This window comes from Rhincodon typus, chromosome 4 (genome assembly GCF_021869965.1).
Source record: "Rhincodon typus isolate 14 chromosome 4, sRhiTyp1.1, whole genome shotgun sequence".
NCBI classification, from domain to species: domain Eukaryota; kingdom Metazoa; phylum Chordata; class Chondrichthyes; order Orectolobiformes; family Rhincodontidae; genus Rhincodon; species Rhincodon typus.
In genome coordinates, this window is record NC_063335.1 from 3,326,173 (window position 1) to 3,353,942 (window position 27,770).

The 27,770-nt window shown below is 41.9% G+C and overlaps 1 protein-coding gene across 1 annotated transcript in view; it reads left to right on the forward strand.

Annotated features, from left to right (window-relative positions):
* Positions 1-27,770, forward strand: part of LOC109916548 (dual specificity Calcium/calmodulin-dependent 3',5'-cyclic nucleotide phosphodiesterase 1C-like) — a 613,873-nt gene that overhangs the window by 52,784 nt on the left and 533,319 nt on the right. The window contains exon 2 of the mRNA XM_048595622.1: positions 13,075-13,125. Coding sequence (XP_048451579.1) covers positions 13,075-13,125 — 51 coding nt within the window. The remainder of the gene's footprint in view (positions 1-13,074; positions 13,126-27,770) is intronic.

Consider the following 27,770-nt stretch of genomic DNA (forward strand, 5'->3'; position numbering starts at 1 on the left):
GGGGTGTGCGTGGGGGTGGTGTCTGGATGTGGGTGAGATGCTCTTCAGAACGTTGTGCAAACTCGATGGGTACTGTAGGGAATCTATGATTCTAGTGAATAAGTGGTACTGTCATTGCAACCACAAACATGTACACCCAAGCTTCCTCGCAGGCAGCTGAGGAGGAAGAAGTTATATCATCAGATAAACAGAATACAGGACACCATCACTCCCAGAGGTCACTTGGTCCCCACAAGGGTAATGGATATCAATGATTTAGATTGACGGAACTAAATGTGATATCTCCAAGTTTGGAGACTACACAAGCTGGGTGGGAAGGATGCAGAGATGTTTAATGGTATATGTCACTACCTGTTCAATAGGCATAATGCTGGTGAACTCTTGTAGTTTTGTCATTGTTAACGCTGCAGAATCCAGACCATTGTTTATATTATTTTTTCCCTAAAGACCATCCTACCCAAACTCACCTGCTACATTATCCCTGTAACCCTGCATTTCTCTTGACTAACCCAAGTAGCATGCACATCCATTGACACTATGGGCAATTTCCCATGGCTAATCCACCTAACCTGCATATCTTTGGACTGTGGGAGGAAACCAGCACCTGGAAGAAACCTGCACAGGCACAGGGAGAATGTGCAAACACCACACAGACAGTTGCCTGAGGCTGGGATTGAACCCGGGTCCCCGGTGCTGTCAGGTAGCAGTGCTAACCACTGAGCCACCGTGCTGCCCTGGACCATTGTTTATACAATGTCAACAGTTATGGTAATTTCTAACCTATAATTATTAATATTCATTTAGCAATGAGAAAAAAAACTCTAGTATTGTTAATCTTCTTTCATCCCAATTTAATAAATGGTGTATGTACAATAGAATAGGGCATATAGAAAGAGATTGTCTTCAGTAGTTTAGGTGTCCAGGGTAAGGTACCATCAACATAATATTAAATCTAAGAGATTTAGGATCATAACTTAGAAAACCTTTTTTTACACAAAGGTCTGGATCTTCTGTGAGGTGGAGTGGCAATCATTACGGATTGCTCCCTCTTGCAGGTTTCCTGCCCTGATATTGTTCTACATTTGATATTGTTTTTCTGAGCCCAGCTTCTCCAGAAATGTGGAGCGTAGTTTTCATTGAAGAGCTCCATTGCAGTGCTATAGCATCGGGGGAGCCACTCCCTTTTTATAGTTTTAGCTGCTGCATTGTATGTTTAAAGGTCCAGTATGAACGTTAGTGACTGTGAATAGATAAATGAGTGAAAGGGGAAGATAGGTGGGTGGATGAGGTAAGTGGGTGAAGTTATAGGTTAGCAGGATGGTCAGACATTAGGATGAAAGGTGGACAAGTGACAGATAGACAATGTGTTAATGGGTGATGTGACAGGTGGGTGAGGTTATAGAGTGACAGGTTGGGTGAAGAGGTAGGTGAGTGAAGTTATAGTTTAGTGAGGTGGCATGGTCAGAGTGGCAGGTTGGTAGGGTGGGGAGCGAGTGAGTAGGAGGTACTCAGATTTTTGAAGGTTTAGCATGTGTGGGATGGCTAGTTGGATTGGGTCAGGGAGGGATTACGGGTTCTAGAGAGTAGTTGGTGGTCAGGGAGGGAAGTTGGACAGGTAAAGATAGAGTTGGGAGTGGGTGGTCAGTGTGATATTTTTGGGAGGGAGGTGGTTAGTTAATGAGGAATTAGACTAGGTTCTAATTTGTTCACCATTTCCTGGCTAACTATCACACCTGTGATTCTTGCTCAGAGGAGGTGACTTTCTGGAAGGTGACAGGTTGCAGAATTATCCATTAGAAGGTCAAACTTCCCAATAATTCCCATGTATGGTAACATGTCAGGGTTTCCATGGGTCTTCATACATATCTTGGGTTTTATGTCCATTGTCTGTGATTCAGAGTTTGGAAGATCTGGGACAAAGTGAAGCTTTGAAATTCACATGCAGGATTAGTGTTTGCAGGAAGAAACTGCAGGAAGGAACACTCAAGATTATCAGAGATAGTAGGAACTGCCGATGCTGGAGTCTGAGATAACAAGGTGTGGAGCTGGATTAACACAGCAGGCCAGGCAGCGTCAGGGGAGCAGGAAAGCTGATGTTTCGGGCCTGTACCCTTCTCCAGATTTCTTTCTGAAGAAGGGTCCAGACCCAAAACGTCAGCCTTCCTGCTCCTCTGATGCTGCCTGGCCTGCTGTGTTCATCCAGCTCCACACTTTGAACACTCAAGATTATGTTGGGCAGGTGGATAAATGAATGAACATAGAATGGAGTTTGATAAATGTGATTTAAATAATTTACTGATGTATAATGTTGTAAATATAAATTTTGAGATGGATTATTCAAGCCGCATGCATAATACTTTACACCAGGGAAAGGGATGAATCACCATCAATCTATCATTTTATTTGTATTTTTTAATTAATCCTCAGCATTGCATGTCAATGAATTAAATGCAATATTTTATCCATTGAGCAAATTAATTAAATAGGAAACCTCATCAACAATGTTTGATTATCAATTGGGCCTTGGTGTTCTTGCAAAAAGAAAATCCATGGGAACAAAATCAAAATGGCCTAAAGCCAAAAACCTTTAACTGCAGCTTTTCTATTACATTAAATCCTGCTGTTTCTCCGTGTGTTCCCATGGAAACCCCTGCAGACATTCCACTCCAGAATCCAGTTCCTCAGATCTGAAAGGTGTAGTGCAAAGAGGTTCAAATTAGTTTGGGGCTTTCAAGGCTGTGAAGAAGGAAAATAAAATCAATTATTTATATAGCATAGCTACGAGGGAAAATAAATGTTTTGCAGAGCTTTTGAAATGTATTTTCAAATAAACTTAGCTTTGGATCTTTGTGTTGGTGTATGAAATTGTCTGTATTTTGCAAGAGATGAGAGGGATTTTGCAATTGCATAATTCAATAATTGCAATGGTATTGAGCAAAGCCATCCACCATTCAGCCTTGAAACCCTAAGTACATATTGGCTGCATGTTTCGTAAAAAAAATCCTATTCAATCCTGTTATTAATTCCCAAATTGCAATTTCTTTTAAATTCAAAAGCAAAAATTCTCTATAGTTACAGGTGGCATCTAACTCACCAGAATTGAATAAATGTTCAGTTTCATGCACTCTGTGATTGTCTTGGAGTTGATGGCCAATAATCAGAGATCAACTTTCTAAATGTCGTTGTTGTCAGTAGACCTCTGAACTATTTTTGTTTTGTTCCTTCTAATATGTTGCTTTATGTGCCTTTTATGCTTTCTGCATCCTCACAGCCTCCCACCTACCTCATACCTTTCCAGGACTGAAACTCTCTAACCTCTTACTCATCTCAGCAATTGCCTTTATCCTATCTGACACCAATGGAGTTAGTAGGAAATATATATCTGACACAGGATAAATGCAGTCCCCAGCATAAATTTGAGGTCACTAAATATAAACAGATTCATTGTAATTTAAAAAATGCAAGAAAATGCAACCAAGAATATATCTTCATTGCAATCCAAACTATACAGAATGAATGCGTTCTGGTATGTTACTCTGCCAGTAGCTTTCACAACCTGGTAAAAATGTATTCTGGCCACGAACTTTGCATTAACTATAATGGTGCAATTGAAATGGATGGATTTATAACAATATTATAATGATTCCCACCACAATTTAACCTTTATGATAGAAGGCCATTGATACCTAGAAAAACGATAAGACAGAATTTAGCCACATGTGAAAACTCATCTGGACACAGGCCCCTGAGGATACTTTTTTCTCTGATTAATACTGCATTCAATTCTGGTCTCCCAGCTATAGGAAAGATGTTGCTAACTCGAAAGAGTTCAGAAAAGATTCACAAGGATGTTGCTGGGGTTGGAGGGTTTTGAGCTACAGGGAGAGGCTGATTAGGCTGGGGCTATTTTACCTGGAGCATGAGAGGCTGAGGGGTGACCTTATAGAGGTTTATAAAATCATGAGGGGCATGGAGAGGCTGAGTAGCTAAGGTCTTTTCCCCAGGGTGGGGGAGTCTAAAACTAGAGAGGATAGGTTTAAGGTGAGAGGGGAAGATTTAAAAGGGACCTGAGAGGCAACTTTTTCACACAGAGGTGGTGCATATATGGAACGAGCTGTCAGAGGAGGCAGTGGAGGTGGGTACAATTAAAACATTTAAAAGGCATCTGGATGGGTATATGAATAGGTACGGTTTAGAGGGACATGGGCCAAATGCTGGCAAATAAGACTAGGTCAGTTTAGGATATCTGATCGACATGCATGAGTTGGATCAAAGGGTCTGCATCTATGCTGTATAACTCTGATTCTATGACAATCATTTTGGGGCCGTAACTAATATTGTGGAGGGCACAGCTAATGATGTGATTTGTGGATCTGACATACCCAGCCTTAAAGACCCATGAAGGGATAAGTGAAGCAGTGGAGTCTTAATCCAGTTGTAAGTAGACGATTTAAAAGCTTTTAATCCTCATTTCTAACTTTTTGTATTAATTTTGACATCTGCAATCCAGTTAATATCTGACAAAAGAGGGTTTGGAATGCAAAGCTGTTTTGATCCTCAGAAGAGGGTTCCTTACCCAAATACAAATGAGACTGATTTCTTTGAGAAAATAACATTTTGAGATTTGATATTTGAATAAGATGAAATATGGTATGAAGTAGATAAAGGAAGCTTGAGAGAAAAAGTGTGAATTTGGACTTTGTTTTCACATTTTTACACTCTATTGTGTTGAGGTATGTAATGACTGACAGTAGTTTATGATACATTTCTCATAATTAACCTGAAGTTGACAACCTTATTAGCACTGCTCCCAAATGCTCTTCCACTGAAATATGGCCTACCTGTGCCTTTTAATTTTAAAGATGCTTTTAATTCTCTATTGTAAGTACACTTCTTCGTCAATGATCTTCCTTCATCATAAGCTGAGAAATAGGGGTGCTCACTAATTGTACAGTGTTCACTTCCGTTTACAATTTCTCACATATTGATGTGTTCATATGTTGGAAGAGCTCCAGGCTTGAGCTGATAAGTGGGAAGTGACATTTGTAACTGGCAATGACCATTTCCAACAAGAGAGAGTCTGATTTCCTTCCCATGACTAATAAAGGCATTATCACCACAGAATCCCTCACCATTAGTATTCTGCATTTATCATTGACCAAAATCTTGGAAATAAAGGGGAATATATGCTGGAAATGTGGAAGTAAAAGAAAACCGAAAATATTAGAAATGCTCAGCAGTTCTGGCATTACCTGCCTAAGAATTGGTGCTAATTCCTTAGAAATTGATGCCATCCCTTCTACACCAGTTTTCCAGCTACCTGTTGACTGACATTTCCTATTTCTATGCTCACTAGCATGTGGCACTGGTAGTAATTCTGAGATTGCTGCTTTAGAGGTCCTGTTTTCCAATCTCCTTCCTAGCTCCCTGAAATCTACTACAAATACTTAGATCCATAGAGTTGTAGAGATATACAGCGCGGAAACAGACCCTTCTGTCCAATTCGTTCATACTGACCAGATATCCTAAATTTATCTAGTCTCATTTGCCAGCATTTGGCCCATATCACTCTAAACCTTTCCTATTCATGTACCCATCCAAGCCTTCTAAATGTTGCAATTGTATCCAACTCCACCACCACATCTAGCAGCTTGTTTAATATACACACGACCCTCTGCATGAGAGGTTGCCCCTAAGGTCCTTTTTAAAGTTTTCCCCTCTCACCTTAAGCTTATCTCCTGTAGTTTTGGACTCTCCTACCCTGGGAAAAAGACCTTGGCTATTCGCCCTATCATTTTTATATCAATTTTATAAACCTCTAAAAAGTCACTCCTCAGCCTCCGACTCTCCAGGGAGATAAGCTGTAGCATATTCAGCCTCTCACTATAGCTCAAACCGTCCAACCCTAGCACAATCCTTGTAAATCGTTTCTGAACCCTTTCAAGTTTAACATTTCTTTCCTGTAGCATGGAGACCAGAATTGAACACAGTATTCCAAACGTGGCCTAACCAATGTCCTGTATAACTGCAACATGACCTCCCAACTCCTATAGTCAATGCACTGACCAATAAAGGCAAGCATACCAAGAGCCTTCTTCAGTATCCTATCTACCTGTGAATCCATTTTCAAGGAACTATGAATCTGCATTCCAAGGTCTCTTTGTTCAGCAACACTCCCCACCTTACCATTAAGTGTATAAGTCCCACCCTGATTTGTCTTTCCAAAATGCAGCACCTCACATTTATCTAAATTAAACTCCATCTGCCACTCCTCGGCCTATTGGCCCATCTGATCAAGGTTCCTTCGTACTCTGAGGTAACCTTCTTTGTGGTCCACTACAACCTCCAATTTGGGGATTTGCAAACTTACGAACTATACCTCCTATATTCACATCTAAATCATATATATAAGTGACAAAAAGCAGTGGACCCAGCATCGATCCTTGTGGCACACCGCTGGTAACAGGCCTACTGTCTAAAAAGCAACCCTCCACCACCACCCTCTGTCGTCTACTTTCGAGCCAGTTCTGTATCCAAATGGCTAGTTCTCCCTGTAGTCCATGTGATCGAACATTGCTAACCAGTCTACCATGAGGAACCTTATTGAATGCCTGACTGAAATCCATATAGATCATGTCCACCGCCCTTCCCTCTTTGTTACTTCTTCAAAAACTCAATTAAGCTAGTGAGACACGATTTCCCATGTACAAAGCCATGTTGACTATCCCTAATCAGTCCTTGCCTTTCCAAATACATGTAAATCCTGTCCCTCAAGATTCCTTCCATCAACTTGCCCACCACCGATCTCAGGCTCGGAAATAGTCCCGATGAAGGGTGTAAACCCGAAATGTTGACTTTCTTGCTCCTCTGATGCTATGTTCCTCCAGCTCCACACTGTATTGACACCGATCTCAGGATCACCGGTGTGCGGTTCCCTGGCTTTTCCTTACCACCTTTCTTAAATAGTGGCACCACGATAGCCAACCTCCAGTCTTCCAACACCTCACCTGTGGCTATCAATGATACAGATATCTCAGCAAGGGCCCAGCAATCACTTCCCTAGCTTCCTACAGAGTTCCAGGGCACACCTGAACAGGTCCCAGGGATTTATCCACCTTTATGCATTTTAAGCCAACCAGCACCACCTCCTCTGTAATATAGATATTTTTCAAGATATTGTTATCTATTTTCCCATGGTCTATATCTTCCATATCCTTCTCCACTGTAAACTCTGATGCAAAATACTCATTTAGTTTCTTCCCCCATGTCCTGTGGTTCCACACATAGGCAGCCTTGCCGATCTCTAAGGGGGCCTAATCTTTCCCTAGTTACCCTTTTGTCCTTAATGTGTTTGTAGAATCCCTTTGGATTCTCCTTAACCCTATTTGCCAAGGCTATCTCATGTCTCCTGTTTTCCCTCCTGATTTCCCTCTTAAGTGTACTCCTACTGCCTTTATACTCTTCCAGGGATTCACTTGATCTCTGCTATGTATACCTGACATATGCTTCCTTCTTTATCTTGACCAAAATCTCAATTTTTCTAGCCATCCAGCATTCCCTATATCTGCCAGCCTTGCCCTTCACCCTAACAAGAACATACTGTCCCTGGCCTCTTGTATTCTCATTTTTGAAGGCTTCCCATTTTCCAGCTGTCCCTTTACCTGCAAACATCTGCTCCCAATCAACTTTTGCAGTTCTTGAGTAATATCAAAATTGGCCTTCCTCCAATTAAGAAACTTTAACTTTTAGATCCGGTCTATCCTTTTCCATCACTATTTTAAAACTAATAGAATTATGGTCACTGATCCCAAAGTGCTCCCCCACTGACACCCCAGTCACCTGCCCTGCCTTATTTCCCAAGAGTAGGTCAGGCTTTGCACCTTCTCTAGTAGGTACAGCCACATGCTGAATCGGAAAATTTTCTTGAACACACTTAACAAATTCCTGTCCATCTAAGCCCTTAACACCATGGCAGTCCCAGTCTATATTGGAAAAGTTAAAATCCCCTATCCTTATCACCGTATTATTCTCACAGATAACTGAGATCTCTTTTCAAATTCTTTCTCGATTTCCCGCTGACTATTGGAGGATCTATAGTACAATCCCAATGAGGTGATCATCCCTTTCTTATTTCTCAGTTCCACCCGTATATCTTCCCCAGACGTATTCCCAGGAATATCCTCCCTAAGTATAGCTGTAATGTTATCCCTAATCAAAAATGCTACTTCCCCTCCTCTCTTCCCCCCTTTCTATCCTTCCTATAGCATTTATACCCGGGAACACCAAGCTGCCAGTCCCACTCCTTCCTTCGCCACGCCTCTGTAATTGCTATGATATCCCAGTCCCATGTTCCCAGCCATGCCCTGAGTTCATCTGCTTTACCTGTTAGGCCTCTTGCATTGAAATAAATGCTGTTTATCAGACCTACCTCATACTCTACTATATTCTTGCCTGTCCTGACTGTTTGACTTGCTCCTTTTCCCAACTGTACCAGTCTCAGACTGATCTCTTTCCTCACTATCTCCTTGTGTCCCACCTCCCCTGCCCCACCCACTTACTAGTTTAATCTTCCTGAGCAGTTGTAGCAAATCTTCAGCCAGTACATTTGTCTCCTTCCAATTCAGGTGCAATCCATCCTTCTTATACATGTCGCTTCTACACCAGAACATATTCCAATGGTCCAAAACTGTGAATCATATTCCCCTGCACCAGCTCCTCAGCCACACATTCATCTGTGGCTCTGTCCTCCTATTGCTACCCTCACTAGCTCTCTGCACTGGGAATAATCCAGATTTTGCTACCCTTGAGGGTCTCCTTTTTAAATTCCTGCCTAACTTCCTATATTCTTCTCCTCAGAATCTCATCCTTTTCTCTTCGTATGTCATTAGTTCCAACATATACAACAATCTCCCACTGGTCCCTCTCTCTTGAGAATATTCTGCACCCTCTCCGAGATATCCATGATCCTGGCACTAGGGAGGCAACACACCATCCTGATGTCTCGCTGTCACCCGCAGAAATGTCTGTCTGTACCTCTGACTAGACAGACCCCTATCACAATCAACTGCTTGGAACCTAACGTACTCTTCGTTACATTAGAGCCAGTCTCGGTACCAGAAACCTGGCTGTCAGTGCTACATTTCCTTGAGAGTCCTTCACATCCCACATTTTTGAAAACAATGTACTTGTTTGAGATAGGGATACCACAGAAGACTCCTGCACTACCTGCCTCCCTCTCCTACCTTTCCTGGAGGTAACCCATCTACCTGACTGTAGCTTTGGTTTATCTCCTTCCCTGCAACTGCTACCCATCACGCCTCCTAGCTCCTGTAAATTCCTCATTGCCTCTAACTGCCGCTCCAACCAATCCATGCGATCCAATAGGATTTGCAACCAAACACACTTCCAAACACACATCAGGAACATGGAAATTCTCCCTAATCTCCCACATCCAAAAGGAAGAACACATCATTCTACTAAAGGCCATCTTTGTACCTTAACTATCTACAGACCCAGAAAATAGTACAGTCTTACTGCTCTAAAAACACTGCTCCAAGCTAACTTAGTACCTATGTTATATATTTTTAAAACTTGAATCGAGAGATAGATCTCAATAAAACATATAATCAAAAAGGAACCCACTGTACTCACTATTGTAGATTTACAAAAAAAAACAGTAAGGTTACACTTTAAAAAGCCACTTAGCTGCTCCCCACACAGGTTTCTCCACGGTCAGCTGTGAATTTCACTGTTTCTTAATTTTTCTTAGATGAACTCCAATGTCCACAGAAATTAAACTTGCCCTTGAGAAGGTGGGGGTGAGCTGCCTTCTTGAACTGCTGCAGTCCATCTGCTGTGGATTGACTCACAATGCCATTAAGGAGGGAATTCCAGGATTTTGACCCAGGGACAATGAAGGAATGATGATATGTTTCCAAGTCAGGATGATGAGTGGCTTGGAGGGGAACTTGACTTTGGCAGTGTTCCCCTGTATCTGCTGCCCTTATCCTTCTAAATAGAAGTAACATGGGTTTGGAAGGTGCTTATCAGAGGGTCTTTGGTGAATTTGATAACGAATTTGATGCTTGATCACTGGCAATGGATATGAGAGGTCAAAGTTATTTTCCGTGTTTTAAAAACTCTATTACTGTATCAGTGGAAAAGGCAGGACTACAGAGCTTGGATCTCATCCATAAGTCACGAAATTGGAACTCTCTCTTTGACTTGCTACTTATGCTGTTTGGTTCACAAATAGTGCTTTGTAGCCTCACCAGGTTGACACCTCATTTTTAGGTATGACTGGTGCTGCTCCTAGAAGCTCTCCTGTGCTTTCCATTGAACCAGGCTTGATGGTAATGGGACAGTGGGTAATATGCTGGGCCAGTAGGTTGCATATTATGTTGGAGTACAAATCTGCTGCTACTGAAAGCTCACAGTGCCTCAGTGAGTTGCTAGACCTGTTTGATTTTTTTTCCCATTTTGCATGGTGACAGTGTCTGACAACATGATGGGATTCTCAAAGCGACAGTAGGACTTAGTTCCACAGGAACTGTGTGGTGGTCACTCTTACCAGTACTGTCATGGACAGATGCATCTGTAGCCAGCAGATTGGTAAGGATGAGGACTATACAGGGGGAGGCAATGACCTCGTTGTATTATTGCTGGACTGTTAATCCAGAGACCCAGATAATGTTCTGGGGACCCGTGTTCGAATCCCACCACAGCAGATGGTGGAATTTGAATTCAGTTTAAGAAAATCTGGAATTAAGAATCTAATGATGACCATGAACCCATTGTCAGAAAATCCAGCTCTACACCTTGTTATGTCAGAAAAACCCATCTGGTTCACTAATGTCCTTTAGGGAAGGAAACCGCCATCCTTACCTGGCCTGGCCTACATATGACTCCAGACCCACAGCAATGTAGTTGACTCTAAATTGCCCTCTGGGTAATTATGGATGGGCAATAAATGCTGCAATAAATGGGCAATAAATCAGTGACACCCTCATCCAGTGAACGAATAAAGAAAAAAAAAAGGTCAAGTATATTTTTCATTCTTGGTTCTACCTGCCAGTCTAATAGCTGTTCCTTTGGGACTCAACCAGCTCGATCAGTAGTGCTCCTGCCAAGTCACTCTTAGCGATGGATATTGAAAACCTCCAGCTAGAGAGCATTCTGTGCTCTTGCCACCCTCCGTACTTCCACCAAGTGTTATTCAACATGTAGGAGTACTGATTCATCAGCTGAGGGATGATGTTATGTGGTAATCAGCAGGGGGCTTCCTTGCAAATGTTTGACTGCATTACATCTTTCTCACAACACACATTCCCATTTAGCTTCGTGTCATCCAGGAACTTGGAAAAATTACAACTGGTCTCCACATCCAAATCATTCCTATATTGTGAACAGTTGGGTACTAAGTACAGATTCTGAGTACTGATTCTAAATACTAAAGGTGAGGATGACCAATTCATTTCTATTCTATTTTCTGCCCATTAGCCAATCCTTTTTCCTTGCACATTATTTCCTATCCCATGTGCTTTAATCTTTTGAACCAACCTCCAATGAGGGTCTTCAACAAAAGCCTTTGAAAATTCAACATTACCATATCCACTGAATTCCCTTTATTAATTATTTTAGTAAGATTCTGAAAACGCTCTAAGCTTATCAAACACTATTTCCCATTTGCAAATCCATCCTGACTTTGCCCATTCAGGTCACTATTATCCAAGTATTCAGTTATCCCATCCTTATACAACAAACGTTTTATTAACCACCACCTATGGGACCCAGGAGTGTGCCAGTTGACCAAATATTCCAGATAATCTAGAGGTCCACATAATCAATGTAAAAACTTACACTAAGTAGTAGCAACATAAGGCAGGGGTATACACATCACTGTTATACTTTATTTACAGCATAAGTCACTTAAATAATTTGGCAACTTTGCCTGAAATACAACTTACCTGCAGAGAGCCTTCTCAATTGCGCTTTCAGCTGACTACTTGGATATTGTGGAGATTGCGATAATTCTGTACATATCTGGTATTTCAGGTATATAATTTTTGCCATTTTATTGAGAATGCTGTTCATAGTTAAAATAAAGTTTACTGTATTAGATTCTAGCACTTTTCCTCCTATTGATGTAAAACTAACAAGTCTTAGTTCCCTGTTTATTTTCTCCCTTCTTTCTTAAGTAGTGGGATGGCATTTGCTAACTTCCCATCTAAAGGGATCACTGCAAAATCTGTAGCATTTTGAAAGATAATCATCAATGCTTTGACATAGGAACATAGGAACAGGAGTAGGCCATTCAGCCCCTTGAGCCTGCTCTTCCATTCAATAAGATCATAGTTGATCTGTGGCCTAACTCCATATGCCTGCCTTGGGCCCTATTTCCCCTTATACCCCTTGCTTTAGATAGTTGGGCCTTGGACGCCACCTGGAGGGTGCCCTCCAGTAATGTCCTAGACCTGAGATGGCAGAACCTTAAAGACCACAACCATCTTCCTTTGTGCTCTGCTTGATTCAAACCAACAGATAGTTGTCCCCTCATTCTTGTTAGTTCTTATAGGATCCCTGATGCCAGACTTGGTTGAATACTCATCTCCTCCCCTTCGGAGTTCTGTTCCTGTTTGGACCAAGCCTTTACTGAGGTGACAAGCTGAAATGACCCTGGGTGAAATCCTAATGGAAATGTGGTGGAAGCATGTTCAATTGAGATATTCAAAGGGGGCACTGGATGATTGTTTGGAATGAAATGTTGTGTACAGATATGGGAAAAAGGCAGGAGATTGGTAGTAGGTAATAGAACCAGTGCAGGCACTATGGGCTGAATAGCTCTTCCTGCAACATTGCTATTTAGTGATTCTGTGATCTCAAATATGAAAGTAAAAGTGTGTGAATGCTTGATTTTAGTCTTCAGTACTGAAACACATTTGTTAATCATTTGTGTTTTAAAGCCAAAGGCTGATAACTAAATAAAATTGCTCCTCTGAAACTCTGTGTAAAATTTGTGAATGAGTGGCTAAATAAAGAACTTGCTAAGAATTTCTTTGTAAATTTTTTTCTCAGTTGCTAATGAAAAGACTGATCGAAATCCACGACCAGTTCAAAGATTTGCACGTGAGTACAATATTTTTTGTTCTTAATTTTTGTTCTTTTGATGAATGTTCTGAAATGATTGCACATTCATGCTTTGGGTTTTTTGGTAACTTAATAAATAATGAATGTCACAATCACTTAAAGTGTATCCGTGGCTATTTGGTTGAACATCACTTTCTGGCATTACTTCGAATTCTATTTCTCCAGGACCTTTTAGATGTTCTGTTGTTATTTCATCTATGCCTGGAGATTTACCCATACTTATCAACTTCAAAATTTTTAAACTTCTGATATGATAATGTTTCATCCATCGTTTCCCTCAATATCTATCTCAAGGACTCCATCAGTGTGTATCATCATACAAATCCCACGGTAGGGGAGTCCAAAATTAGAGGAGCAGAAGTTTAAGGTGAGAGGGGAAAGGGACCTGCGGGGCAACTTTTTCACACAGAGGGTGATGCGTGTATGGAATGAGCTGCCAGAGGAAGTGGTGGAGGGTGGTACAATTACAATATTTAAAAGGCATCTGGATGGGTATATGAACAGGATAGGATTGGAGGAATATGGGCAAAATGCTATCAAATAGGACCCTATTAATGTAGGATATGTGATCGACATGGAAAAGTTGGACCGAAGGGTCTGTTTTCATGTTGTACAACTCAATGACTCCATGACTCTAAATCACTTATACGTTCTGTCCATTATTTTGCTACGCCATCTCTAACAAAACAATATTCTATCATCTTTGTCTTTTATGCACCCAGTATCTGTTGTTATCTATTTCTTTCTATCTGTCAAAGATTTCACCTTCATGTGTGGAACTCTCATTTTGTGATATTTTTCCAGCTTCGATATGTTTTCTTACATCCCATTATACCTTTTCTTTTTCGCCTCCCTGCAAGCATTCTTTATTTTCTTTCCAATTTTGTCACACCAGCGTGTGTCTCCTTTGTTATGAAATTCATAATTAGAGACAATAGCAATACTTTCAAAGCAGAAACTGGAAATGCAGTCTGGATTTAGTCCTGGATTAGCAGGAGTGAAGGGAATAGTTATTGTAACCTTCATTAAATATTCAGAAATAAGCAGAAGTATTCCCATAGTGAGCATCAGACTAGAAAAGGGACAATCAGCTATGTGTTAAGTGAAGAGAGGTATGTAACAAGGCTGTGTACTTGTAGTCAAAATTATTTAGTTTGTACACAGAACAAATATTCTCATTGTTGGATGTATTTCCAAGGGTAAACGTTAAAGACAAGAGCATAGTAAATTTGAGGTATGCGGACAACACAGTATTATTTGCAGTCATAAGAGGCCTCACAAAACATAATAGATCACGTAAAATTCCGTATTTTAAAATATGGATTGAATATGAACATCAAAAGACAAAAGCGATGCCAGTTATCAGGAATACATCAGAAGAAAATAGAGAAGATTGAAGTGGATGGTGTTGCACAAGAACGTGTTGACCATTTTGTCTATTTAGGACAAATGACAACAGATGATGGCAGATATGACACAGAAATTAGAAGGCTAGAGATGGCCAGAAGTAATTTTGTGAAGATGAAGGATGTATTGACCACAAAAAAGCTCAAGTTTGGAACAAAGGAAAAAGGACAAAAGATGCTATATTTAATCATGTTCATGTATACTTCAGAGGCATGGACAATAAGTAAAGAACTGTTGAACAAAATAGAAGCTTTCAAAATATACATGTTAAGATGTATGCTAAAAATTCCATGTGCTCATCAGAAGACAAATGAAATTGCAAGAGTAAAAAAGACAAGATCAAGTACATGTTCCGGTGTGACACCATCTACTCTTACTAGTGACAACCAGAAAAGATCTCTGCTCCTACGATGCTGCTTGGCCTGCTGTGTTCATCCAGCCCTGCACCTTGTTGTCTCGGATTCTCCAGCATCTGCAGTTCCTACTATCTCATGTCCATATTTTGCTCATTTGGTCAGAACTGAAAGGCTGTAGCGATCTCTTCTAAGTGGTAGAGTGCAGGAGAAAGAGGTGCTAATCTAGACATAGTGGGTATGATGGATACTGCAGAATGGTTGTGTGGAGATCACACAAAACTGACTAGTGTGGCATACCATTACAGCAGGCCCCCTAACAAGAGTAGTCACAAGCCACGGCTGTGGGAGGTGAATATACGTCAATGAAATTTGCTCTGCTGAATGTCCTTTGAAATTGAAATGATAACTTGCTTCTCAAACTGCCTACATTTGTCTTTTCATATATTGCTTAATTTTCCTTTCTTTAGTTTGATTTCCTCACCCCCTCTTTGGAGTTTATCAAAGTATCATCCAACTGAAAAGTGGAAAGTCCAATTTATACTTCAAAACCTCGGAAACTGATTTATCAAAATGCTTTTCATTGGATCAACGTCATTGCCTTTTAAACATTATAACAAAAGTAGAAATCAGCAGCTTTGGTCTCCTGGCATTTAAAAATTGGATACACCACCACGATGACTTTGTGAAATTTACATGTGTCGCAGAAAATCATTTTCAAAATATCACTTCCTTTTAACCTGACTGTGGCCTTGGTTCCCCTTCTCAAGAACTGATCTCCGACTAAACTTTCATTCTGGATTGTTCCTTTCCCTCTTTAGAGCTCATTGCATCATTGTATCCACCATCTTTCAGTTTCTGTGCTTATGCATCCTGACATTCTCTTGTCATATTCAGGCTTTTATACCTCTCTCCCTTGAAGACCTCACATCATTCTATTGCTTCAAAATGTTCTTTGGTTCCACTACCTTCATAATTTTTTTGTTTCTTGTTTAATAGCCAGCTCTTCCTTTGTAGATTTTGTGAAGAGTCTTATACTATGCTATTTCTTTTTCTTAATTTATTAGTTTGTGGGATTTGGATATCCTTGGCAAGGCCATCATTCCTAATTGGCTTTGTGCTGAAGGGCAGTAAAGAGTCACATTTTGCTGTGGGTTGGGAAATGCATAGATTAGGCTGAGTAAGGATGGCACCTTTCTCTGAAAGACATTTGCAAATCAGATGGGTTTTTACAACATTCAATTTCATGGTCATGATTTCTGATAACTAGCTTTCAATTCCAGTTTTATTTTCAATTAACTGTTTGAGTTCCATCAGCTGCTATATAACTTAAACTGGAATCACTTGACAATCTGAACAGGATATGTGTTACAGAGATAGTAGGAACTGCAGATGCTGGAGAATCTGAGATAACAAGGTGTAGAGCTGGATGAACACAGCAGGCCAAGCAGCATCAGAGGAGCAGGAAGGCTGACGTTTCGGGCCTAGACCCTTCTTCAGAAAAATGATTTTCTGGATATGTGTTGACTATTTTGGAAGTCGAGAGGCTGAAATTTCCTCTCCTTTTGAGCGATGAAAGCAATGGTGAGAGAGTTTGGAAAATTCAACAATGATGGAAAAACCGTCAACGTCAAGAAAAAGATTTCTAATTATCCCTTTAAAGTTTAAATGGTGACTTTTGACTCTCATGAATGAATGGTAATTACCATGTTTACTTTGATTTGCATCTTATTATTGGTTAAATCTGCCTAATTTCTATACTTTCTCTTTTTTCCCGAAACAGCTAGAAAGCACCAAAGCCCTACCACTAAGTCAGAGTAGTTTCCTGACAGTAGAAGCTCCCTGCTTCCTTCCACAGGCCTCCAGACAACTCTGTCTTCATCACAATGTCAGAGCGTGTTCTGTGGGTACCGTCCTTTTCCACCTTTAATCCACACGAGTGAACATCATTGAAGCACCAGTTGCACCAAATCCTCATGCCTGCTTTCAAACTGAGTGACACAGCAATTTCAGCCTTTTGGGACTTCACTTTGGAGCTCAGGGTCACTTCTACTCTTTTGTCATGTCGCTTTGCGCACACGGACAGGCACAAATTTCATGCATCATTGCAGAACACATCTCATACTTCTTCACTTACTTTCTTAGTGTTCACTCACTTTGCACTTAGTTGGAGCCTGCCAACCTCGGTGGCTTGCAATGCTTTTTAGCACTTGTTATGGTTGATAGCACTGAAAAAAGAGGTGGACGTGTTTGTGTGTGACATTGTGCCACATCAGTGTAATACCCACAGCATGTGCCAACAAACACACTGTATGTGCTTCAACTAAAAGAAGACTCTGTCCTTAATTGGGTCAGGGAGAACCAATGTCAGTCAAAGGGCTCATCCAACTCAAGACAAGAGGATTACAGTATGTCAGCAAAAGTGCCATGGTGCTGGGCGGATCTGGGGCTGGACTAGGTCGTTGAGGGAATAACTGTGCTGAAAGGGGACAGTTTAAGATAGAAAGGTGTGAGCTCGTAGACATTAGGAAAAGCGGGTAAGCTGTGGCAGGCAGGGCTTTCACTCTGGCCTCAATGTGGAAAGACTGTATGAGCAACCAGGGCATGGCAATAGGCAAAGCCATGCTTTTGGGTTAAATTGGGACTGTTACGGTCACAACTTGTGGGAGGCTGAGAGGTTATCACAGACAGAAAGGCAGCAACAGAAAAAGGGAATGTCAAGGCTCAGTGGGATCATTCCAAGTCTCAGGTAGAGTCATCCACCAGGACATGAATGGAAACTGCCCAACTGCACAATAACGTGTTAAAGAATGTTACTGTTTATTTCTCTTCAGGAGTGCAGTGACTACACTTTGCAGAACACACATCTACATTTCACAACTCCAACTCATCAATAAACAGAAAGTGGTGATCATTGAGACAGTGCACTAACATGGCATGGTGTTAAGGTTCAGTTATTTTGTAGGTTTCAGTCGGCACATGATATCCACGTGTTGTATAATGAAATATCCAAACCTTTTGGAAACAGTCCTTCGCACTCTTACACCATCAGTTAGCCTTCAACATTTAACAATGTGCAGCGATTGATAAAGTGCCTTGAAAGCATTCTGTAGGACAGTGGGTAACCTGAGAGAGCAGCTTCTCTCAGCAGATCCCTACATTATGATGGAGAATGTAGATGTGAACTTTTTATTGTACTGCTCCCAGCCTTGAATGGTCGTGTGCTCCCTTGAAAACCTGATAAAAAGAATGAAATTTTACCTCCAGAAATATGTGGAAACAACACAGATTTTGCATTCTCACTTGCAAGGATTTGGAGGAAATGTGGAAGATGTTTGCAGGCCAGGCCGTCACACAATCCCTTGCACTTTGGGACAAAGCAGCTCATTGCCTTTAGCCTCAGTGTTGTCCACATTGTAGTGCAACACCTTGGATTCTGTTGTCATTGTTACAATGAGGATCAAGGATCCTTGATGTCTGGTTCTCTCTGCAGTGAAGTTAAGGAGGCTTGGAGACTGCTTTGTGGAACACCTACGCTCAGTTTGTGACAAACGACAACACCTCCCAGTTGCGAACCACTTCAACTCCCCCTCCCAATCCTTGGACAACATGTCCATCCTTGGCCTCCTGCCACCTGAAGGCTGGAGGAACAGCGTCTCATATTCTACCTGGGAACCCTGCAGCCCAATGGTCTCAATGTGGACTTCACAAGCTTCAAAATCTGCCCCCCAACCTCATCCCAAGACCAGCCCATCTTGTCCCCACCTCCTTGACCTGTCCGTCTTCCCTCCCACCTACCTGCCCCTCCCTCCTCACTGACCAGCCCCCATCCCAACTCCCTACCTACACTCATCTTTACTGGCTTCATCCCCACCTCCTTGACCTGTCCGTCTTCTCTCCATCTATCTGCTCCTCTACCCACCTTCCATCATCGCCTCCCCCTCTCTCTATTTATTTCAGAGCCCCCTTCTCCTCCCCCATTTCTGAAGAAGGGTCCAGACCTAAAAGGTCAGCTTTCCTGCTCCTCTGGTGCTGCTTGGCCTGCTGTGTTCATCCAGCTCCGCACCTTGTTGTCTAAGTTAAGGAGTCAGTAGCTTGTGAGAGATGAACAATGCTTGGCTGTACCATGTTTTGCTCAAAAACCCAAGTTATTTCCCTTTGTCTTTGTAGCATCAGCCAATGGACACAGCTTTGCTTTGTCCAGCCTATCTAAACTTGTCATCAGGTTGAGAGCCTCTAACATATCCCTTCTCAATCTCCTATCTTCCAATGAGAACAGGACAGTTTCTTCAATCCAGCTTTGCTGCTTAAATCCACATCGTTAGACCCATCCCGTACACCTTCCTAAGGACGCACATCTCCTTCTCACCATGTGGTGACCAGCACGGGATGCAATACTCTGATGCTTAAGTCACATTCAGCATAACTTCCTCGTTTTTGTAATCAGCCCCTCCATTTTTCAAGCCCGAGATCCCACATATTTTCCAACTACTCTCTCAGCATGTCCTGCGACCTTCAAAGAGATGGTCAAGTCTAGAGGGAACAAATATTTGGTGGAGGTCTGCCTTTTTGCCTTGGCCCATGCTTCATATTGAGTGGTGCCCCTCAAGCTATATCATGACATGACTTGAACAGAGTGAAGTGAACTATGGCTAATTACCTTCTCTGGGAGGTGACAAATGAGGACATCAGCAGTAAATGAGCTGAGATAGGAGCAAGGTTGGAAAACAATGCAAAGATTCTGACAGGTGGTCTTAGTGGTGGTGCAAATATGTGCCAAAGGCATTGATGTTTTTCGGTGTGCAATATTTTCTCCATTGGCTGTGATTTTCTCAGTGCCCTGCACTGTGTATAATTATTTTTCCATTTAACCAGTTCATTTTTGCAATGTCTTCATTGCCTGTGTTACATCCACATTCTGATTTCACTGTACATAAGTTGTAATCAACATTACTAACATATTCAGAGTTGTAACTGGCACTAAATTTGATTCCTCAAGGTTACCACTTTATGGGCAACAGAAATCTGTCCCATAGGTGCAGAATGAGGGGTTTTAGAGATTGATATCATGACAGTGATTGGGGCAGAGTAATAGAAGATTTTCTCAGACGTTTCGTTACCATGCTGGGTAACATCCTCAGTGCAGCCTCCGATGAAGCGTCGGTGTGTTTTCTGCCTGGATTTTAAACTCTGGGGTCTGTTGAGATGGATTGCCTCACTTCCGGTTTTCCTTCGTAGTGGAATGTATATGGAGTCGAGTTCAATGTGTTTATTAATAGCCTGCTTCGTGGAGTGTCATGCTTCTAGGAATTCTCGTGCTTGTCTCTGCCTAGCCTGTCCCAGGATCTTGGTGTTGTCCCAGTCGAAGTCATGGTTCTCCTTGTCCATGTGGATTGAGATGAGTGAGTATTGGTCGTGTCTTTTTGTAGCCAGTTAGTGTTCATGTACTCTTGTTGTTAGGTTCCTTCCTGTTTGTCCGATGTAGTGTTTCTCGCAGTCTCTGCAGGGGATTTTGTAGATGACATTGGTCCTATCCATGGCGGGGAGTGGGTCTTTAGTTCGGGTGAGCAGTTGTCGTAGGGTTGATGTGGGTTTGTGTGCCACTCTGATGCTCAGCGGTTGTAGGAGTCTTGTGGTGAGTTCTGACGTGTTCCTGATGTAGGGTAGTGTGATGAGTGTGTCGGGGCATGTAGAATCTTTCTGATGCTGTTCATGTCGGCATCTCCTGACCCAGTTCTTTGGATATCCATTATCCTTGAACATTTGGAAGAGGTGTTCTTCTTCCTCTTGATGTAGTTCCGTGTTGCTGCAGTGTGTTGTTGCCTGTTTAAATAGTGTTCGCATGCAGCTTTGTTTGTGTGTGCTGGGATGGTTACTGTTGAAGTTCAGTACCTGGTCTCTGTGTGTGGCTTTTCAGTGTACTTCCTTTGGAGTTCCCCATTTGTCTTGCACTCTACCATGACGTCCAGGAATGGGAGTTGTTTGTTCTTCTCCTCCTCTCTGGTGAATTTTATTCCGGTCATGGTGTTGCTTATAAGTTTGTGTGTCTCTTCTAATTTGGTCCGTTTAATGATGACAAAGGTGTTGTCCATGTAGCATATCCATAGTTTAGTTTGGATTTGCGGAAGGGGACCAAATTAGAAGAGACACACAAACTTATAAATAACACCCTCACCGGAATAAGATTCACCAGAGAGGAGGAGAAGAACAAACAACTCCCATTCCTGGACTTCATGGTAGAGTTCAAGACAAATGGGGAACTGCAAACGAAAGTACACAGAAAAGCCACACACACAGACCAGGTACTGAACTTCAACAGTAACCATCCCAGCACACACAAACGAAGCTGTGTGCAAACACTATTTAAACAGGCAACAACACACTGCAGCAACGTGGAACTATGCCAAGAGGAAGAAGAATACCTCTTCCAAGTGTTCAAGGATAATGGATATCCAAAGAACTGGGTCAGGAGATGCCTACACGAACAGCATCAGAAAGATTCTACATGCCCTGACACACTCATCACACTACCCTACATCAGAAACATGTCGGAAGTCACCACAAGACTCCTACGACCACTGGGCATCAGAGTGGCACACAAACCCACATCAACCCTACGACAAGTGCTCACCCAAACTAAAGACCCACTCCCTGCCATGGACAGGACCAATGTCATCTACAAGATCCCCTGCAGAGACTGCGAGAAACACTACATCGGACAAACAGGAAGGAACCTAACAACAAGAGTACATGAACACCAACTGGCTACAAAAAGACATGACCAATACTCGCTCATCTCAATCCACATGGACAAGGAGAACCACAACTTCGACTGGGACAACACCAAGATCCTGGGCCAGGCTAGGCAGAGACAAGCACGAGAATTCCTGGAAGCATGGCACTCCACGAAGCATGCTATTAATAAACACATTGAACTCGACCCCATATACATTCCACTATGGAGGAAACCCGGAAGTGAGGCAATCAATCGCAATGGACCCCAGAGTTTAAAAAGCCAGGCGGGAAAACACACCGACGCTTCATCGGAGGCTGCACTGAGGATGTTACCAAGCATGGTAACCAAACGTCTGCGAAACAACAAACCAGCTCGGCGAGCCAACCAACCACAACACCCACACCCGAGCTATAGATCTACTCCAAAACCTTAGATAAGATTTTCTCTCTGTCCTGTTGTGCCTGTATTTTTCAGTGGATTTGAAAGTGTAAAGTGTAGCATTCCTACCAGTGATGGCTTGCAGAGTGCAAGATATCACTGTGCCATCTTCCATAATAAGTATTTTCTATTTTAATTAACCCTAACCCTAACCATAACCTTCCTCCAAGACTTCCAATTCCCTGACCTCAACACCTCATCTTCACTAAGTACGTCCAGTCCCTATACACCTGCATTCCTCATGCAGATGGCCTAAAAACCGTCCACTTCTTCCTCTCCCGCAGGCCTGACCAGTCCGTCTCCACCAACACCCTCATCTGCTTAACCGAACTCACCCTCACCCTTAACAACTTCTCCTTCAATTCCTCCCACTTCCTACAGACAAAGGGTGTGGCCATGGGGACCCGCATGGGCCTAAGCTATGCCTGCCTCTTTGTAGGTTACATGGAACAATCCCTCTTCCGTACCTACACTGGCCCTAAACCCCACCTCTTCCTCCGTTACATTGATGACTGTGTCGGCGCCTCCTCGTGCTCCCAAGAGAAGCTTGAACAGTTCATCAATTTTACTAACACCTTCCATCCCAACCTTAAGTTCACCTGGACCATCTCTGATACCTCTCTCTCCTTCCTCGACCTCTCTGTCTCCATCTCTGGTGACTACCTCGAAACTGACATCTATTTCAAGCCTACCGACTCCCACAGCTACCTAGAATACACCTCCTCCCACCCACCTTCAAGCATGAATGCTATCCTCATTCCCAATTCCTTCGCCTCTGCCGCATCTGCTCCCAAGATGGGGTGTTCCACTCCTGAACATCCCAGATGTCCTCGTTTTTCAAGGACCACAACTTCTCCCCCCATTAGTGGTCGAAAATGCCTTCGACCGCATCTCTTGCGTTTCCTGCACCTCTGTCCTCACATCCCCTCCCCGCAACAAAAACAAAGACAGAATCCCCCTTGTCCTCATGTATCACCCCGTTAACCTCCGGATTCAAAGTATCATTCTCCGCCACTTCCACCATCTACAATCCAACCCCAGAACTAAAGATATATATTTCCCTCCCCACCCCTATCTGCCTTTCGTCGGGACCGCTCTCTCTGTGACTCCCTCATCCGCTCCACACTCCCCACTACCCCCGGCACTTTTCCCTGCAACCGCAGGAAGTGCTACACCTGCCCCTACACCTCCCCCCTCGCCTCCATCCAAGGCCCCAAGAAAATTTTCCACATCAGACAGATGTTCACCTGCACATCTGCTAATGTGGTCTATTGCATCCGCTGCTCCCAATGTGGCCTCCTCTACATCGGTGAGACCAAGCAGAGGCTCAGAGACCACTTTGTAGAGCACCTGCACTCTGTTCACGACAAATGATAACATCTTCCAGTAGCAAACCACTTCAACTCCCCGTCCCACTCTCTGGATGACATGTCCGCCCTGAGCCTCTTCCAGTGTCACAATGATGCCAACCGCAAACTGGAGGAGCAGCACCTCATATTCTGCCTCGGGAGCCTACAGCCCAATGGCCTAAATGTGGATTTTACCAGTTTCAAAATCTCCCCATCCCCGGCCTCATCCCATGACCAATCCTCCCTCTCATCCCCGCCTCCTTGACCTGACACAACCCGTCCATCTTCTCTCCCACTTATTGGCTCCTCCCACCTCACTGACCAATCCCCACCACTCCCTACCTGCACTCACCTATCACTATCCCACCTACCTTCCCCAGCCCCACCTCTCCTCTCTCTATTTACTTCGGAGCTCCCTTCCCCTTCCCCATTTCTGAAGAAGGGTCCCGAACCAAAATGTCAACTTTCCTGCTCTTCTGATGCTGTCTGTCCTGCTGTGTTCATCCAGCTCTATACTGTATTGTCTCTGAGTCCAGCATCAACAGTTCTTGCTATCTCTGAATTTTTATTCACATTGGTCGCAATTAAATTTAAAATCCACCAGAGGGCAGTGTGGGTTTATGGGCTCTCAGGGCAGAATTGCAGTTACCTTCAGATAGAAATAAGGAGATTTTATTTCTCCTTGAGAGTTGTCAAAGTGGGGAATTCTCTTACCCACAAAGCAGAAGAGATTAAGCCAATGAATTCATTTCAGGCTGAGTGAGATAGATTTTTGATAGACCAAGGAAGACTAGGGTGACCTGGGGGTTGCGGGGTGGGGGGAGCGGGGGAGTTGTCAGACAGGAAAGTGGAGTCGATGCCACAACAACATAGCAGCCTTGAAAGGCTGAGTGGACTATTTTAAAATCTTCTCTGTATTAGGTATTTTCAACCTAAATTATAAAAATGGTTTTGCGAACTTACGTTTGGGTAAAAGTGGATAATCTTACAATTTTTCTTCAGTGTTGGAGGGTGAGAGTCTATTTTAATGTTTTGGGAGCAGTTCATGAAACATTATCTGAAATGTTTTTGTCTGAGAAGTTAATTAAGTTGATTTCCAACTTCTTTATATCACCAAGTCACATTTTAATTCCTTAATTAAATATGTATGTGTGAATGAGCAGGTGTTCCCACCTCATAAACAGGAAATTCTACGTACTTTAGTTACACATACAGCCTGAGCAAGTGAAAGTAAGGGTTTTGGTCCAGCCAGTAACTCAGTTCAAAGGGAATTATAGATGGGCAACATATGCTGGTTTTGTCAGCAACACCCACACCCTATAAAGGAGTGACAAAAAGCAGACTGAGCTGGGATCTGCTGGGATTGGGGAGGAAGTACTTGTATCTGAGTCCCAGCTCCCTCTCTGTTGTATCTGGGAGATCCTCTTGGGAGGTGGGACTTTTCACTGTCCAGGTAAAAAGAGACTATGTTATTAGAAACCACAAGGAGCATGATCAACTGGATCGAAGAAAGAGATAAGCTTGTCACTTTTATGGAAGAGAAAACAGTTCAAGAACTACTTTTGGAAACTAGTTGAACTTTATTATCCTGAGAAATAAATGCTGAGAAATATTTAATCCCTCGTGCGACTGTATTAAGGAATCATCTGGAGCTTTATGTTATGCCACAGGTCTAGGGATGAATGGTATGTGATTCAGATTGTTAAATCATCCTCTAATAACTGGTTAGCATAAAAATATAATTAATTTACTGACGCCCAAATGAGATACCTTCAAAGATTCCAGTTAAGTGAATTGATGTCTTCTTGTCTAGCCAGCAAGGTGAAGTCAAATCACAAGGCTAACAGAAGTAGTTTTTGCTTATTAAGCAGTAACTTATAGATAAAATCATTGAAGGATGGTATTACCTGAGAAAATGTACTGGGAAGATTTCAATTTGGTGTAGTGTAAGCAATGTATCTCTGAAGGATAGTGTATTTTAATTATAGTGATAAGCAGGGTCTTTGATAACAAATTGGTGAGATTACTTTAAGAATAATCACTTAGATAGCAATTTAACAGCTTTGAACAATGGGTCTTTCAAATACCTTGAATCTATATGTGTGATTGAAAATATTTGTAATTATTTAAGAAGAAGGAACAAGAGTATGCCCTTTGCCCCCGTGAATCTGTCCCATTATTCCATAAGATCATATTTGATCTAATTGTGGCCTTAACTCTACTTGTCTGACTGACTTCCTCATAACCTTTGACCCCATCAATTTGTCCAACTCAGATTTGAATATATTTATTGATCTAGCCTCCACTGCTCACTGGGAAGAGAATTCCAAACATTAATGATCCTTGGAGATTATAAAAAAGTCTTTTCACCTCTATCTCAAATAGGTGATCAATTATTTAGAAGTAGTGCCCTCTCATTTTGACTTCACATGTACCCTGTCAAGGCCCCTCAGAATTTTAAGTTTTAATAGGATCACTGCTCATTCATTTGAAGTTTAATGATGATAGGTCCAACCTGCTCAATCTTTTCTCATAAGACAAATGCCCTCTCTGAACTACTTTCAATGCAAGTATGTCTCTTAAGTAAAGTGACCAAAACTGTACACAGTAATGTAGGTACGGACTTGTAATGTCCTGTACAATTGAAGCAAGACTGCAGTTGTACTGTTATACTCTATAGCTCTTACAATTAAGGTCAACATTGTATTTACCTTCCTAATTACTTACTGTACCTGCATACTAACCTTTTGTGACCCATGCACAGGACACCTAGATTCATTTTTACTCCAGCATTCTGCAGTCTCTCTCCATTTATACGATTCTGCTTCTCCATTAGTCCTGCTAAAGTCCTGCTATGTGAGGTTTAACCTCACATCTTCTTACATTATATTCCATCTGCCACATTTTTGTCCACTCATTTAACTATCACTTTGTCTCCAACTCACAACTTGCTTTCCTACCTGTGTTTCATCAGCAAATTTGGCTACAACAGTCAATGCCTTTCATAGAGATCAGAAATAGTTGAGGCACCAGCACTGATCCCTCTGGCATTCCATTAGTTACAGTTGGACAACCTAAAAATGACTCATCTATCACTACGATTTCCGGTTTGTTGGCCACTCTCCTATCCTTGTTACTGTATGACCCCAACACCATAAACTCTTACCTTGTCCATCAACATTTTTATGGGGCACTAAATGCGATATGGAAATCCAAAAACAATGCATGAACTTTACTCACCCTAACTGTTACATACTCAAAGGAACACAATAAAAATGATTTCCCTTTCACAAAACAAATTTGCCTCAACTTGATTGTTGAATGGATTTCTAAATGTCATGCTCTCACCTCTTTGATAACTGGCCTATAGTTTCTTGTTTTCTGTCTCCCTCCTTTCTTTAACAGAGGTGTTATATTTTGGATTTTTCAGTCCACTGGGACCTTTCCAGATTCCAGGGAACCTTGATAGCCTGCAGTCAATGCATCATTATTTTTGCAGTCACTTCTTTTCAGACCCAAGAATTACAGGGCATCAGCTCTTGGGGATTTGTCAGCCTTAAGTTCCATTAGTGTTCTCATTACTTTTCTCTAGTGATGTTGATTGTTTTAAATTCCTCCTTCCCTCTTTCCCTTTGATTTTACCCTATTCTTGGGATGTTTTTTGTCTCTTCTGCTGTGAAGGTAGAAATCAAAACCCTTGTTCAAATTCTCTCCCATTTCCTTGCTTCTTGTTATTCATTCCCCTGTCTCCATGGGACTGATGCTTACTTTAGCTACCCTTGTTATTCTCCTTTTTATATACCTGTAGATGTTTTGTTATCTTTTTATATTTCTTGTTAGTTTTCTATCATACATAAATTTCCCACTCTTTATTACTTTTTACTTATCCTTTTCTGGTCTCTGAAACTTTGTCAATATTCAACATGTCACTAATCTTTGCAGCATTGTATGATTTTTGCTTCAATTTGATACAAACTTTAACTACTTTAATTAACCGTGCATTCTCTGGTTGCCTTTCTTCCTCAATTGGAATATATTGTTTACTGAGAATTATGAAATATCTTCTTAAGTGTCTGTCACTGCTTATCTACTGTCTTACCTTTCAACTTACTTACCCATTCCATTTTGGGCATTTCTGTCTTCACACCATTGTAATTGTCTTTATTTAAATTTAAGATAGTAGTTATGCACATGTCTCATTCTCAAAGTGAATGGGAAATTCCATATCGTTCTCACCTAGAGGATTCTTTATAATGAGATCTTTAATTGAATCATTGTCACATTACACATTACCAGGTCCAAAATTGTCTACTTCATGTAGATTTCAAAGCACATTGTTGT